The following is a 16,575-nucleotide window of genomic DNA, read 5'->3' as shown; positions in this document are numbered from 1 at the left end:
CTCCACCATTTAAGCACCATGTTGTAAGTACACTTACAATTGGAGAGTTAAGTTATGGAACTGAGACTGAAACAATAACCACAATCACATCCTACAATTTGAAATTAGTGCTTAGCAAGTTGGTAGGGGCTTCAATTTTGTCAGGTTGATACTTATAGTTATACAACTATTGTTAAATGCTCCATCAAATGTACCTGCTAGCAATAAAAAAAAATGAATGCTTAGTAACTGAACAATGCCAGTTTCAAAATCCAAGAAATTAAGGGAAAAAAGAAACAGGCATTAAAAAGCCTACCATCTTCTTCACTTGAAGTCTTTGTACATCCAAGAGGTAGATATGTCAACTGAACTTTACGATTTATTCCAGAAAAATGCCCATACCTGTTAACATAATTGAAAATATAGTTGATTTCTCAGGAAGCACCTAAAACATACACATTCTATAATGATACCTGTAAATACAGCAGCACTAACAGAGGGAAATGTCCTAAAATACTTCACAAAAGAACAATCAGGTAAAAATTGACAGAAATTCAAAGAATTATAAAGAAATACTGCTCCTCTGATGAAGCAACACATACTAAAAAGGACATAATCTAAATATTAGAGCAAGATCATGGATGAATAAAATCAGCATGCACCTTTTTCACATAAAAGGAATCTGGTACAGTCAAAGTCTGTGAATCAACTGAAAATTGAGACAAATCAATAGGTTTTCGTCAGGAAGGATCCTAAATGATCTAGAGCAAAGCCAAGCAAAATAGCATGAGGTATAGATCAGTTGATTTAGTTAAAAGGTGAAATAGGCCTGGAAACTGAAAATACTTCTACTCATCTTAGGACAAAATTGGTAAGTCTGCATAATTAAGTTTTGTTTTGTACAGAACTGAGTAGTGTTTCTATTAGGTATATTGCTTTCAATCTTTCAAAATCAACATGATAAACTGAATAATCTTTATAAAATTAATTTAAGCAACTACTACTTATATTTCAGCTGCTTTCTAGTTAAGTTTTTTTTTGTTTTTTGCGTGACTCCTTCATTGGTGACTAACTTTGGATTGGTGGCCTCACCACCTTTAAGGGCAATATTTAAGATCATCACCATGACTCAAAGTGCCTTCTGACACATTTGAAAGACACCCCTGAAAGGTTCTACGCAGCTACACTTTGTGGAATGTTCTGTCAGTGAAAAAAGGTAGTAACTAAAAAAAATTCAGCACAATAAATAAAAACAGAATCATGTCACTGTCAACACTAGGAGGGGTACTGCACATATACATTTGCATATATGTACTTCTGAGAGTATCAATCACTTGTATTTGTGACACTTAAAATGCACCACAGAAGCAAGCACTTTAAGCACAGATAATGGCTAGTCATGAAATAAATATGCTTAAAATGACTGGTAACAATTCAACAAAGGTAGTATATACAGTTCTGTTCTACATCATAGGTTTGAACGTAACGATGATTAAGATACTGATGTTTTACTTGTTGATTTAAATTCGATTCAGACTGATGAGGTAAACATTGTTAATTCGCTGATTCAAAGTTTTACTTTAAAATTATTTTGGGCAACCTTAACCAGAGGAAAGTTTCGCAGCCAATTTGTACTTAATAAGTATGGACAACCAATAGGGGGGCAAGGAAGAAAGAAACACCAAATGTCACATTTTAAACCTGGGGAGGAGTTGGTTGAGATGGTAATGTAACTGAACTAGTATTTTAGTACCTCCGGCGACTGTTCGACATACAAGATTCTTAGGAGACTTCACAGGATTGATATCGTGAGATTATTTCTCTATGTGGCAAAAGTGAGGACTGCAGATGCTGGAAATCAGAATCTAGATTAGGGTGGTGCTGGAAAAGCACAACAGGTCAGGCAGCATCTGAGGAGCAGGAATTTCGCTATGTGGCCAAGTCTAGGACCAGACGGTATCATCTCAAAATGAAGTTGCTATTTAAGACAGGGATGAGGAGGAACTTCTTCTCAGAGGCTTGTGAATCCATTGATTTTTTTACCCTGCTGAGTTTGGGTTAATTAGTATATTCAAAGCTGAGATTGTCAGTAAGGTTTATGGGGAAAAGGCAGGAAAGTGTAGTTGAAGGTTATCAGATTCAAACAGCGAGACATGACAGCAGATTAAACATTGAGACTTTGGGAACGGACTGTCTTTGAAAACAAAAATCAAATAGTAACATCACAGAAATACTGTAAGTTGATTGTTTGATGAATAACTGCTATTAGACAACAGACACTCCAGAGTTGTGCATATGCAATAGGCATTGGAAGCAGATCACAGCACTGACTTTCAGTTCAGCAAATTATTACTGCGTAAAAAACATGGGAGCCTGCTCTGTTGGAAAGAAAAATTAGAGGATACACTCCTATAGGGTGTGTCAATATGTAGCTGAAAGTTAAAATAAATGAAGAACAACCAGTGAACACCTCTCACATAATTAAGAAGGGAAATAAGTTGGTGAATCTACTATTTTTAAGTTAAATGGTTAATTGTATTATTAAGGTTTAAAGCAAGACAATGTGGTGCTGATCCTTTATTAAATCTACTCACTTGCGCATCCAACATTTATTGCCCATGCCTAGTGCCCCTTGAAAAAGTGTTGGTGAGCTACCACAGTAGTCCATTTACTGTAGCAGACCCAATCTCCTCTCTGACCTTATGATACAGGGGAGGTCATTGATGAAGTAGCTGAACGTAAATGGCCCTCTGACTGTACCTGAAGGAACTCTTGCAGAGATGTCCAGTAGACCTTCTACAACCACAACCACAACCACCTTCCTTTGTGCGAGGTACGATTCCAGCCATAGCGTTTTTGCTGACTCCCACTTCTATTAAGACTCCTTGATGCCACATTTGGTCAAATGTAGTCTTGATGTCAAGAGCTGATTATCTCATTCCATATCTGAAATTAAGCTCTTTTGTCTGTGTTTGAACCAAAGACAGATTTCTGGAGGAGGCCAAGATGGATGACCCATTTCAGATGAAGATTGCTGCAAATGTTTTAGCTTTATCTTATGCACAAATGTTCTGGGCTCTTCACTATTAAGGTGATATTTGTGGAGCAACCTCCACCTTCTGAGAGCTGTTTATTTGTCCACTACTATTCATGACTCAATCTGGCAGGACTGCAATGCTTAAATCTGATCTGCAGGCTGTGGAATCACCTACTGCTTATGCTCTTTGGCCCGCGAGTAGTCTTGTTGGTATAACTTCACCAGGCACGCTTTGTGCAGCTCTTACAATGCCTTCCTTCACTTTTCACTGAACCAAGGTTGATCCCCTGGCTTGATGGAAATGGTGGAATAGGAGATATGCTAAATCATGAGGTAGCAGTTTGATTTGGAGTACAGGTCAGCTGCTACTGGTGGCCCTAGCACACCATAGATGCCCAGTATTGAGCTGTTAGATCTGTTCAAAGTCTATCACATTTAGCATACAGTGACAGTGCCACACAACTCAATGTGAAGGCAGGACTTTGTCTCCACAAGGACTGTGCAGTCGCCACTCTTACTGGTACTATCAAGGACAGACACATCTCAGGAGACAGATTGGTGAGGATGACATCAAATATATTTTTTCCTTATTGATTCCCTCAGGTCCTACCACAAAATACCAGCTGTATCCTTTAGGACTCGATCAGCTCGATCTGTACATCTGCTGTTGAGTCTCCTATCCAATGTACATTCTGCATCCCTGCCAAGCAGTTAAAATATGGGATACTTTCCTTGATCAGTTGTGGTATAAATTATAAGAGCAGGGATGCTAGGTTGGAGCTCTACAAACGTTGGTTCGGTTACATTTGGAGTGCTTTATGCAGTTCTGGTCACTGCACTATAGGAAGGATGTGACTTCACTGGAAAGGTTGCAGATGAGACTCACCAGGATATTGCCTAGGATGAAGCTGCTATGTAGAGAGGGTGAATCAGCTCAGTTTGCTTTCTTTAAAACAGAGAAGGCTAGGTGGGGTGGGGGTGAGTAAGCTGTATAAGATTTTGAATGGCACTGACAGGGTGAATAGAAAGCAGTTGCTCCCCTTAGTGGAAGGGTCAACAAATGTATGAATAATTTTAAGGTGGAAAGTTTAAATGGAATTTAAAGGAAGCTTCTTTCACCCAGAGAGTGGTGGAAATTTGGAATGCGCTGCCTCAAAGGGTAGTTGAGGTGTGAATCTTCCTCAAAAATCTTTAAAAGTATTTGGATGAGCACTTCAAGTGTCAAAAGGCCATGTCAAAACTGCTGGAAAGTGGGATGATTGTAGATTTAAAGTAGTCTGTTTAGTGTAGACTCGATGGATCGAAGGGCCTCTTCTGTACTGTATGATTCAAATCAATGGTGAGGAGGACCACAATGTAAAGGGGATCATGTTGTTTGCGGCAAATCAAGTAAAATAACTAGAAAGAGGAATGCCTAATAGAGACTGAGACCTACAAGTAGTGCCATCTTTTCCTGTGGAGGCCTACTGATACTGTTGGAAAAGGCAATATAGTTCAGTGACCACTTCTTTAGTGAAGTAAAGGCACCTCAGTTCCCTGTCTTTGTTAGGGTGGAGAAAGGAGAAGTGCTCTCTGAAGACCATGGTACATCTTTCAATTGAGAACTCCCACACTAAGAAAGTCTATAGCCTTCAAACTTGTCCTTAAACATTTCGACTAAAATGTAATGTTGAGTTATAGAACACATTTGCTGCACACTAGAATACAAGACAGGCAGGGAGGGTAAGGCAATTAAAAACATTTACCTTAACATCAGTGAATCTGTGTAAACAGGACACAGTGATGACATTCATGGCTATTCCTTTGTGAAATTAATAACAGTGTTTGATTCTGACCTTGAAACAAAACTCAATATCAATTAACTTCTCTCCCGAATGATTGTCCTTCACTGTTATCTGTCCAGTTCAAAACATGCAGTGCTTTTGTTAACTTTTGTATAAAGAAAGCCTGTTTGTGACAGTACAGCTTTTGTAAAACCTCTGTCTAAAGGAAGTCAGATTGTGATAGTACAACAGAGTAGCCTGCCAGGGCTCTTTAGGAGTTGATGTCCTACTCTCCTGGGTTATTAGAACCCAGTTAGTTGAGCTTATAGGTATCAGTGTTATTATAAAAGGGGATGACTAAAATTAAACTAAAAACTGTCTGTAAGAGGTTTTTTTTATTCCAGGCTACCAAAGAGTACGATCTCCAGGACGGACCAAGAGAGGTTTACAGGTTGTGTCCACAAGGGATTCCCTGGGCTGTCTCAAATCCGTACTTTATCAACTATGTCTGCACACAGCTTTCCTTCATGCCTGTGATTCATTCCCTATTTGGGCTGAACTCAGATTTTCTACTGATGGGCCTTTTGTTTATTCTTTCATGGGGTCAGTGTGGTTGGTGAGGCGAGTTTTAGTTGCCATTCCTTAATTGCCCTAGTGAACTTGTTAGTGCATGAGTGGAAAATTTGAAAGTCAACTACGATTTTCCTGCTTTTCGGATGCTGCCTGACCTGCTGTGCTTTTCCAGCACCACTCTAATCTAGATTCTGATTTCTAGCATCTGCAGTCCTTACTTTTGCTTACGTTGTTGTGGGTTTAGAGTCACATGTTGAACAGATAGAGCTATAGATTTGCTTCCCTAAATTATATGAGCGAACACAATGGATTTTTACGACCATCGATTAGAGTGCTCACGGTGACCATTACTGAGATTTACTTTATGTTCCAGATTTAACAACAATTTAAATTCCACAATTAAATTGTGAGATTTGAACTACTGACCCCACAGATATCCCATGGACCTCAAGATTATAATCTAGTGAGCTCACGACTCTATAACAGTCATCCCTATGGCTTCTCAATCCTTGAAACTCCACATAAGTGTTCAGCAAAACTGATTCCTGACTCAAAGCCTTTTTAGAATTCCTTGCGGAATGAGTGGAAGTGCTCTGCCATAGCTAAGCACAAAGAATACCTTACTGGAAGTTCCAAGTTGATCTCCATGTCATGCTATTTGGGTTCCCTTGTGCAGTGAACACTGCTAGTATTTACAGCGTCAGTGCATCTTGACACCGAGCGGCACTGTCATCTGCCAACTTTGAACATTTGCAGCACACGTAAGGCATTCACTTGTGAGCATTTTCACAAGCATGGTGGACCAAGTAGACAGAAGCAATACAGCAGCCATTTTGACTTTTAGACTATTGTGACACTGAAAGCAGAACTAAATTTTAAGGCTAAACAGTCAATGCCAAGAAGCATAAAAAGATTTAAATCACGTACAGCAAGTGGAAAAATGCTGTAAATGGGACTGAAAAAAAAGTTTATCCTTTTTGAATGCACCAATGCAAATTCTTTTTGATAACTTTTGTAGGAAGCTATGGACAAGTGCTCTGACTTTAACAACTGCATGTATTTCAGATTCAAGTCTATCAGAGAAGTTTGTTACAGTACACCCCGTACAGGAGCAAGGTATCTCTGCTGCAGCTTCCAGGTTTTGATTTTACATAGGAACACAAATGGCAGAAGTTTCTGTCAAGCCAGCTTGAGTATTATTAGCTTTTCTTTAATTCTCCAAATAAAACTCAGCTCAGTTACATTAAATGGATCACATTGTTTTGAGCAATATATATAAGTAATAATGTGTTATATTTATGTCTGAATATCTGTGATGTTGGACACTCACATCTCAAGCACAGTTTTCAGTTGTTCAAGTTTTGATTTACTTTCTTCTATTTCCGAATCATTATTCTGGCCCAGTTCTGCCAAAAGGTGCCTTGCAATATCCAAGACTTCCTGAAAGGTCAATGGAAATCATTTTAGAATCATCTTTGGTTTGCTATTTTCACATGTACAGAAATAACAAACATTGTTCACATATATGTTGCCATCCCTTCCCTTAATAATCCTATTTGTGTTAAATAGTTTGTCCAATATTATGTTTGGCTACATCTATTCCATGATGTTAGTAGGATTTTCCCACTATTGTGATGGCCTACGATTAAAAGATTCTATGGTCTAACCAACAAATGCTAGATTTAAATAAAATTGAGTGACATAGAGTAACTGTAAAACTATGAAATTAGCTCTGAAATTATTTAAAGAGTGTTACCCAAATTTTAGACAGCATGCTCCACCCATCTTTGGAAAAATAACCAGCACAAGTACAAGAGGAATATATATTTAGAGTACCCAATGCTAACAACGTGTAATTGGAAGTGGGACAGGAATAATTGGAAAAGGATGAAATGTTTCTTATTCATATTTTAATCAAAATACATTGTTTGCAGATGCTGAGATTCTTCTGGAGTTGAAAAAATTATTCAAGTGATCTATAGAAAACAAGGAGGCTAAGCTATGATACTGTAAAATGATAAGACGCAGACAAAAAAGTAGGCCACTCAGCCCACTGAGTCTGTTCTGTCATTTAATGCCATTATGGCAGATCTGATAATCCTCAACTCCGTTTTCCCACATCTTTCCAAAAAAACCGCAGAGTACCTCACTGATTAAAAATCTGTCTGTCTCAGCCTTGAATCCCCTTAAAGACCAGGTCTCATCAGCCATCTGTGGTAAAGAATTCCACAAATTCAAATATCCAATGTAAGAAATTCCTCATCAATTTTAAATATGTGACTCCTGACAGTGAGAGAATATGCATGGAAGGAGAGAACAAGGACAGGCGAGCGAGCGCATGTGTGGGCAGAGGGCCAGCGAAGGCGCGGGCAGATAGGGCAAGATTGAGAGAGCATGTGCGTGCAGAGGGCGAGCAAGACAGCATGTGCGCACAGAGAGAAAAAGTGAGATCATGCACAGACAGCAAGATAGAGTGAAAAATGTACAAGTGTAGAGAGAGAGAGAGCGGCGCAGTAGAAAGCAAGTGCAACAGAGCATGCACATGCAGAGAGAAAGTGAGAGCGTACGCACACATGGAGAGCGCAAGTATGCATGTGAGAGAGAGAGAGAGAGAGAGAGAGAGAGAGAGAGAGAGAGAGAGAGAGAGAGAGAGAGAGAGAGAGAGAGAGAGAGAGAGACACACACACACACACACACAAAGGCAGAAGAGGGACAGACAACAGCATGAGAGAGAAAGCTGAAGTGAGCAAAAACAACAGCTAAAAACACGAACTGAAAGAGACACCTCTGATCCTTGGTAGTATTCTGAGGAGGAAGGATCTGTACCAAAAACCTAATGGAAAGTCCTTGAAATGTGTGCAAACCTGCCCAAAATTAAATGAAAGGAACCCTGAGGCATTTTTCATTTCTCTTGAAAAGATCGCTAAGCAGATAGGGTAGCCAAAAGAAACCCATACAATGCCAATGCAAAGTAGGTTGATAGGAAGAATTTAAAATGTTTTTTGCCATTAGTAAAATTCTATGGATTGAGGTAGCAAAAATGTGTGTTTCTTGACAGGTACGACTTGGTCCCTGATGTTTACAGGCAGACATTTCAGAATATGTAGCAGCAGTCTGGCCAGTGGGTAATTCAAAATAACTTGCACTTTGGATGTGAGCATTTCATGCAGAAATATATCAGACTCTTAGGGAATAATTCTCATGGGAAGGATGTAGAAATACCCTTTCTCCATCAATAGGAACTTGCAGAGAACATCAGAAAGTTGCAACAGCATGACAGGATCTCCTGTTCAGTCCACAAAGGGCAGTGAAAAAGCATAACATTCCAACAGTTACCTAATTACTTGCTGTACCTGTATACTAATCTTCTATGATTTATGCACAGAACACCCAGACCTCTCTGCCTCTCAGAGAACTTATATTTTCAAATTAAAAACTTAGTCAGTTAACTAGTTTTAGACCTTCACCAAATAAATCATTTTATAATAAATAAAAACAATGCAGAAAGAAACCTGGATTATGGAAGCATTGTCCACTCATATAGAAAAAAAATGAGTGGACAAATCAGAAATTAGGTAAAACCATTAAATTTAAAAAGCAAAACAGAAAGTGCACCAGGTTAATGTTTAAGTATCAAATGTTCATTTACATTCAAGTGTTAGGCATTGAATCCTAGTTGTAGAAAATAAAAATCAATCACACAGCATGTCTTGTCCACACTCCCATTAGTTCAGAGGGCAAAACAGTTGTGAGGGTGTGGATTGTATATCCACACTGGTCAATGCTATCAATGCAGTTCGGTTTTCCTTTCTGTAATACCAAAAATGATACACTAAGAGTGGTATACTTCAAATTATTCTTGAAAATTATAAAGACTTGCCTGCAGTTGTTTCGGCTTCTTTAACTTTATTTTTCCTGCTTTGTATCCACTGTATTTTTCAAACAGTTCAAAAAATCTACATATTAATAAAAACAAGTAGTGAGGGTAGGGAAAAGATGAAAAGGGAAAATATCAACAGAAGAGTATTAAAAGTGTTTACTAAAATAAAATCAATCACACAATATGCCTTTTTTACATTCTCATTAGGAATTCAGTTTGTTTTAATTGTGACAAATATCAAGGCATCAGAAGAATGTACCCTTAAGACAGGCAGTTCTGTGATACTTAAATGAGGTTCTTTGCTCAAGATTTTGGCGGTAATTCAAAATAAATGCTCTGCAGTAAAATAGAGGGAAGCTGTTTGAAATTCAGATTAGAGTGGTGCTGGAAAAGCACAGCATGTCAGGCGGCATCCGAGGAGCAGGAAAATCAACGTTTTGGGCAAAAGCCCTTCACCAGGAACGAGGCTGGGAGCCCCGGAGGTGGGGCTGGAGGGGGGGGGGGGGGGTGGTGGGTAGAAGTTGGCTGAGAGTGCAATAGGTGAATGGAGGCGGGGGTGAAGGTGATAGGTCAGAGAGGAGGGTAGAGCGGAAAGGTGGGAAGGAAGATTAATAGGTAGGACAGGTCATGAGGATGGTTTTGAGCTGGAAGATTGAACTGGGGTAAAGTGGGGGGAGACCTTCCAGCTCAGCACTGTCCTCATGAACTGTCCCTCCTGTCAATTTTCCTTCCCACCTACCAACTTCACCCTCGTCTCCGACCTTACACCTTCACCCCACCTCCATCCATCTATTGCACTCTCAGCTACCTTTGCCCCAGCCCCACTCCCCTCCCATTTATCTCTCCACCCTAGAGGCTCCCAGCCTCATTCCTGATGAAGGGCTCTGGCCCGAAACATCAATTTTCCTGCTCCTCGGATGCTGCCTGACCTGCTATGTTTTCCTGCACCACTCTAATCTTGACTCTGATCTGCAGTACCCACTTCTGCCTAGAAGCTGTTTGAAAGTCAGGAAACCTGACATAATTAAATGCTCAAAGCTATTTTCTCATTACTGAGGGGAATGTTGTGGTTAGAGTAAGTGTCACAAATTTGGAGGTGAGAACATCAAGAAATTAAAGCTTGTGACGTTATAGCTGCTTCTGATCGCCTTTATCACCTGAATTCCAATGAACAGCCACAGCAGCAAGCATCTGCTGTGGAGGTGACTGCAAGTGGGTAAATGAGCAGGAAGTGATAAAATAATGAGGATACTGGAGATTTGAAGTAAAGAAAAGTTATGTAGAAACTAGTCTGGTAATACTTGTGCAGAGGGAAATAAATTTCATGTTTTGAATCTAGTATTGATTTTCTTTGGAACTGTAGGACGGTTTGTATGCCCTTGACAAAAGGCACACAACACCAGGTTAGAGTCCAATAGGTTTATTTGGAAGTACCAATTATCCAAATATCAATTATCTGAATTTCAGATTATCCAAAGGAGAGCCCAAGGTCCCGATAGACACATTACATCAAGGGTCATGATTGCATCTTTTCTTTACAGGTACAATGAATAAAAATGAACTTGGCTTACTGAAATACTGCTGAGAACAGTCCTGGAGAGTCCAACACCGTCTCCAAATGACTGACCTTCCGCCCCTCTCTTCCCCCATGCGTTCTCTGGAGTTCTACTTAGGGGTGAACCCTAAACCCTACTTCCCCAGATAATCTCTCCAACATTGTCCTGTACAGGACAAAGATGGAACTTGTTAAAAATTTGGGGATGGGGATTCAGCTGTGAGGCAGGGGCACGGACGGTGGGTGGGGGTGGACAGGGTGTGTAGGGTTGGGGGCGGACGTGGATGGGGCTGAGGTGCAGGTGGCGGGGTGGATGGATTTGGGGGCAGGCGGGGGGTGGGCAGGGGCGCACACGCAGTGTGCTGCTGCCTAACCTCCTGCACGGGGAGCAGACTTCACAGAAAACTGAGCCCCAGAGGAAAATCAATTTACCAAATAATCAATTATCTGAATGAAATAGTGCCTGCCCATCTCATTCAGATAATTGAGGTTCCTCTGTACAAGGTTTTGGAACACTGCTCCTTCGTCAGATAACAAGTGGAACAGGATGACGAGCTACCTGACAAAGGAGCAGCGCCCCGAAAGCTTGTACACGTAGACAACCCTTTACCCGGAACCCGAAAAGCTCCAAAATCAGAAGTTTTTTTGCGAAGTTTTTATCTCATTAACAAGGTTTTTTGGCATGCAAACAGTTAACCCAAGTCCACACCTACTTGATGCAGGTCACTCAGATGCAACGTATGAGGGTGGGGGGGGGGGCGCGTGGCCCAGCACTGGCAGGCCTCAATTCTGTCTTGGGCCTGCTTTTCATAATGAGTCTGCTGTTTGGTATGTTTTTTTTAAATTTCACCGTTCACCTGTCACTTATTCTGAAAATCAAAACATTCCAAATTCCTAAAACCAGCTGGTTCCGAGCATTTCGGATAAAGGATTTTGTGTACCTATACTTCCAAATAAACCTGTTAGACTATAACCTGGTATTGTGTGAATTTTGGCTTTGTCCACTCCAGTTCAACACTGGCACCTCCACATCTTGACAAAAGGGCAAGAGGAGCAAGTGGAACAGATGATACATATGCCCAAGGCAAAAGGCAAAAGAAATTCTAAAGATCGTATGTGTGAAAACAGGTGTTAACTGTATGAACTGGTATGAACTGTAGAAAACAGGTCAGCTTTGTTGAGACCAAAACCAAGACATGGGATGGGGAGGGGGTTGTATAAAAAAGGAAGACAGTTATTTATGATCTAAAGTTGTTGAACATAATACGGAGTCCTGAAGATGGCAAAGTGCCTAACAGAAAACCAGGTGCTGTAGCTCCAGTTTTCACTAGGCTTTGCTGGAGCACTACAGGAAGCATTTTTCTCATGTATGCATCGGAGAGCGAATGTGATGTATAAAACTGGTTTGTTGGTCTCATTTTGATGAGACCAAAAGGGGGATTTGTAAATATATGGCTTAGTTAGAGGCATTCAGAAGCCTTTAATTATATATTTGTTTCAGTACTTATAATACAATGTTATACTTAACCATTAACTAGCACAGGGTGTAGTATAACCCTTGTGTGTACGAACAGACAGTGGAAAAGTACTGAGTACATCTGACTTGTAAAGATTTGCTGATGTAAACACACAATAGGAATGACTTTTAATAAAGAGCAGTGTGTACTGGCGGCCTTGGTGGCGGCTGGGAGAGCGAGGCAGACAGCAGGGGTGTTGCCGCCCTGTGAGTGCAGATGCAGGACATGTTGTAAGCTGTGGTAAAAAAAAACAAGAACTATTTCGCGCCACCACCTACAGGAGGAGGTCACATGGGGTCAGATATCCGGGAACGCGAGAAGGCGGAGAATGGAGTCAGGTCAACAGTCAATCAAGAAGACAACCACACCTCAATACTTTCACAATGTTCTGTGATTACACGACGTTTTGTACTGTTTAAAAGACTGGGTAAGGGGCAGGATAGGGGTCAGACTTCGTGAACTGACACACTATATAGTTTGTCAGGGACAGAAAGGTCTAGATCCAGAGCTCTGCATGCTTTATCCACTTACTGCTAAAATAAACTTAAAAGTGTGAGACCGAATATCTTCTCCTATTGCTTCATTTAAAGAACACGCAGGACTTGGCTCACACATAGAAGAAAGTAAGTTAGTAGATTGAGCCAAAGTCCGACACACGCTAACATTTCTATTCTAGGTCTGAGGTTCTGCAGTACTTTGTTTTCATTTTATTCACAGAGTAGTCAAGTTCACAGAAGCCAATACTGATCTAACAGGCGCATATAGCATAGCCTCAGGATTCCTCAAAGTGCTTTACAGCCAATGATGTAAAGTGGTAAAGCACTATACTGTGTTACTACTGTGGTGTAGAAAACACTGTCGGAGAAAGTGAGGACTGCAGATGTTGGAGATCAGAGCTGAAAAATGTGTTGCTGGAAAAGCGCAGCAGGTCGGGCAGCTCCTTAGAAAACACTGTAGCCAATTTGTACAAAGTCCCACAGATACATTGTGACGTGATCAGATAAATCTGTTTTAGCAACATTTGTTGAAGGATATGCATTGGCTGGGATGCCAGGGAGAACATCCATACTCTTATTTGCATGGTGTCATGGAATCATTCACTTCCACCCAAAAAGAGCAATGTGACCTCATTTAACATCACACTGAAAATTACACTTCAACAATGTAGCATTCTTTCTGTACTGCAAGAGAAGTGCAAGCCTGTATTTTATGCTTATGTTGCTGTAGTGGGACACAATCCTCTAATTCAGTGATGAGTCTGCCATAAAATAAGCTGTATTAGATTCACACTACCAACGATAAGTTTAGAGACATCCTTCAGTAATCACCAGCAAGGATCTCTAGGGTGATTCATAAGCTATGACCGAGAATGCTGAAACAGACTCAAGGGACAAACTGAACTGCTTCTGTTCCTAGGTTTCAACTGAAAACTATGGCGTGTTCCACATAACATTGGGTGAGAGAGGAGACAGTGAAGACTGCAGATGCTGGAGATCAGAGTCAGGAAGTGTGGGGCTGGAAAACCACAGCAGGTCAGGCAGCGTTCAAAGAACTGGAGGGTCGACGTTTCGGGTATTAACCCAACATTGGGTGAGGCAAGGTCGAGAAGGAAGAAATCATTTAATACTCTTCACCTGATGAACATTCCATTGGAGTGCAGAAGAAAGAGGAGCCTAAAGGGGAGGTCTGTAATACTTGACTAGTTCACCAGCTCACTATCTGGAATCTTAGTGATGTCTTAATTGCTGGACAATTCAATTAGTCACATACAATGGACAAATTAACCATCAGATCCTCTGTGCTTTTTCCCCAATAACACAAGCAACTCTGTCAGCAAATGCTACTCATTATAAATGTACTGTACCAATTTGCTTTCAATTAGGTTCTGTCTTCACATTTATAATCAAACAAGTGTCAAACTGAATTCAGTTACTAGTCAAAGACGATGAGCTGCAAATGTGACACAAAGTGACACTTTTTTTTAAATGAGGTATGCTGCCTGAACTGCTGTGCTTTTCCAGCACCACTCTAATCTAGACTTGTTATTATGAACAAAATCAACAAAATGAAATTTATTACCATAAATCTTCTGTAAGTATCCATATCTTCAGTGGATTACAAAGTTTTCCAAGTTGTTTGCAAATACCAAACTTGAATATTGCTGCAAAAGAGGCATGTAACTAAAGCCCTTTGCCTTACACTCATCAGCAAAATGGTAAGAATGCCAAACAAAAATAGAAATAGTTGGAAAAACTCAGCAGGTCTAACAGCACCTAAAGAGGGTCACTGGACCTGAAACATGAACTCTGATTTCTTTCCACAGATGCTATTAGACCTGATGAATTTTTCCAAGGCTACCTTGTTTTTGTTTCTGATTTTCAGCATTTGCAGTTATAGAGTCAGATTTTTTTAGCAAGGAAGCAGACTCTTCGGTCCAACTCATCTACACCGACCAGTCATCCACATCTGGCCTACTCCCATTTGCCATCATTTGGCCCATACTCCTCTCAATCTTTTCTATTCATAGACCCAGCCAAATGCCTTCTAAATGTTGTAATTGTATCAATGTCCATCAAACCCTCTGACAGTTCATTCCACACAAGCATCGCCCTCTGCATGAAAAATTTGCCCCTCAGGCCCTTTTAAAATCTTTTCTCTCTCATCATAAACCTAGTTTTGGATTCCCCTACCCTAGGATGATGATCTTGGCAATTCACCCTATTTATGCCTCTCAAGATTTTAGAAAACTCTGTAACGGTCACCCCTCAGGCTCTGATGTTCCAGCGAAAAAGGGCTGAGCCTATTCAACCTTTTCCTATAAAAACTAAGACCACAAGAAACTAGAAAGTCGAGAACACAGCTTAGTCCATCATGCAAACCACCCTTCCATCCATTGACTTCATCAATAGTTCCTGTTGCCTCAAAAAAGCAAACAACACAATCAAAGATCCTTCCCACCAGTTATATCCTCTTCTGTCAGGTAGAAGTCTGAATAAATGTAAAACAGATTTAAGAATAGCTTCTTCCCCACTGTTATCAGACTTTTGAACAGACCTCTCAGATGTTAATATTGATCTCTTTCTCTCTGCAGCTTAACACCACATTCTGGACTCTGTTCTACAACCCTGATGCACTTTTTATGGTGTGATTTGCTCATACAGCATGGAAAACAACACTTTTCACTGTACATAGGACAACAATAAAATTAAATCAAATCCTATCCTCCAGTCTCTGCACCATCCTTGTAAGCCCTCTCAAGTTTAACAACATCCTTCAATAGAAGGGCAACCAGATCGTATGCACTACTCTAAAGGTGGCCTCAAAGTCTTGTCCAGATGCAACATGACTTCTACACCCAATGCTCTGACCAATAAAGGCAAGCATGTTAAATGCCTTCTTCACCACCTTGTGTATCTGCGACTCCACCTTCAAGGAACTATGCACCTAAACCCTGAGGTCTCTCATTTCGACAACACTCCCCTGCGGCCTCTCATTAACTACAGATGTCCTACCCTAGTTTGCTTCACCAAAATTCAAACACCACACACTTAACTAAATTAAACTCAATTGGCCACTCCTCAGCCCAATGGCTCATCTGATGAAGGTTCTGTTGCATTCTAAAATTATCATCTTCATTGTTCATAACACTACTTATTTTGGTGTCATCCACAGATATACTAGCCATATTCACATTCAAATCATTTATAGAAATAATGAAAAGCAATGAACCCAGCACCGATCTATGTGGTAAGCTACTGGGCACAGGCCTCCATTCCGAAAATCAACCCTCAACTACCATCTTCTGTCTCCTACCTTCAAACCAATTTTGTATCCAATTGGTTAGCTCCCCCTGGATCATGTGATCTAACGGTGCTAATCAGTCAATCATGCAGATTGCTGAAGTCCATAGAGACAATGTCGATTGCTCTGCCTTCACCAATCTTCTTCGTCATTTCTTCCACGTTCTTGTTTGCCTTGAATATTTGACTTGCACCCTTTATCCACTGTATCAGCCTTTGCTTGCTCTCATTTTGGTTCCCACCACCCTGCGTAGTTTGCAAGTCAACTTTGACTGAAAGGTGTTTTTGCACAGAGAAAGCAATAGGAAACTATGGGGTCTCCAGGCACTGAAGTAATTTATAAAAGATGCAAGACTTGAACATATCTGTGGGCGGCAGGGTGGCACAGTGGCTAGCACTGCTGCCTCACAGCGCCAGAGATCCGGGTTCAATTCCCGCCTCAGGCGACTGACTGTGTGGAGTTTGCACGTT

General features: G+C 40.6%; 1 protein-coding gene across 1 annotated transcript in view; it reads right to left on the bottom strand.

Moving 5' to 3' along the window:
* ppip5k2 (diphosphoinositol pentakisphosphate kinase 2) overlaps positions 1-16,575 on the bottom strand; it is a 159,047-nt gene that overhangs the window by 92,746 nt on the left and 49,726 nt on the right. Inside the window, exons 12-14 of the mRNA XM_072583617.1 lie at positions 9,233-9,308; positions 6,683-6,792; positions 296-381 (exon numbers count right to left, since the gene is read on the bottom strand). Coding sequence (XP_072439718.1) covers positions 296-381; positions 6,683-6,792; positions 9,233-9,308 — 272 coding nt within the window. The remainder of the gene's footprint in view (positions 1-295; positions 382-6,682; positions 6,793-9,232; positions 9,309-16,575) is intronic.

Source organism: Chiloscyllium punctatum, chromosome 2, assembly GCF_047496795.1.
Source record: "Chiloscyllium punctatum isolate Juve2018m chromosome 2, sChiPun1.3, whole genome shotgun sequence".
In the NCBI taxonomy this organism is placed as follows: domain Eukaryota; kingdom Metazoa; phylum Chordata; class Chondrichthyes; order Orectolobiformes; family Hemiscylliidae; genus Chiloscyllium; species Chiloscyllium punctatum.
The sequence above is the reverse complement of the archived record's forward strand: the minus strand, read 5'-3'. Positions and strand labels throughout refer to the sequence as shown.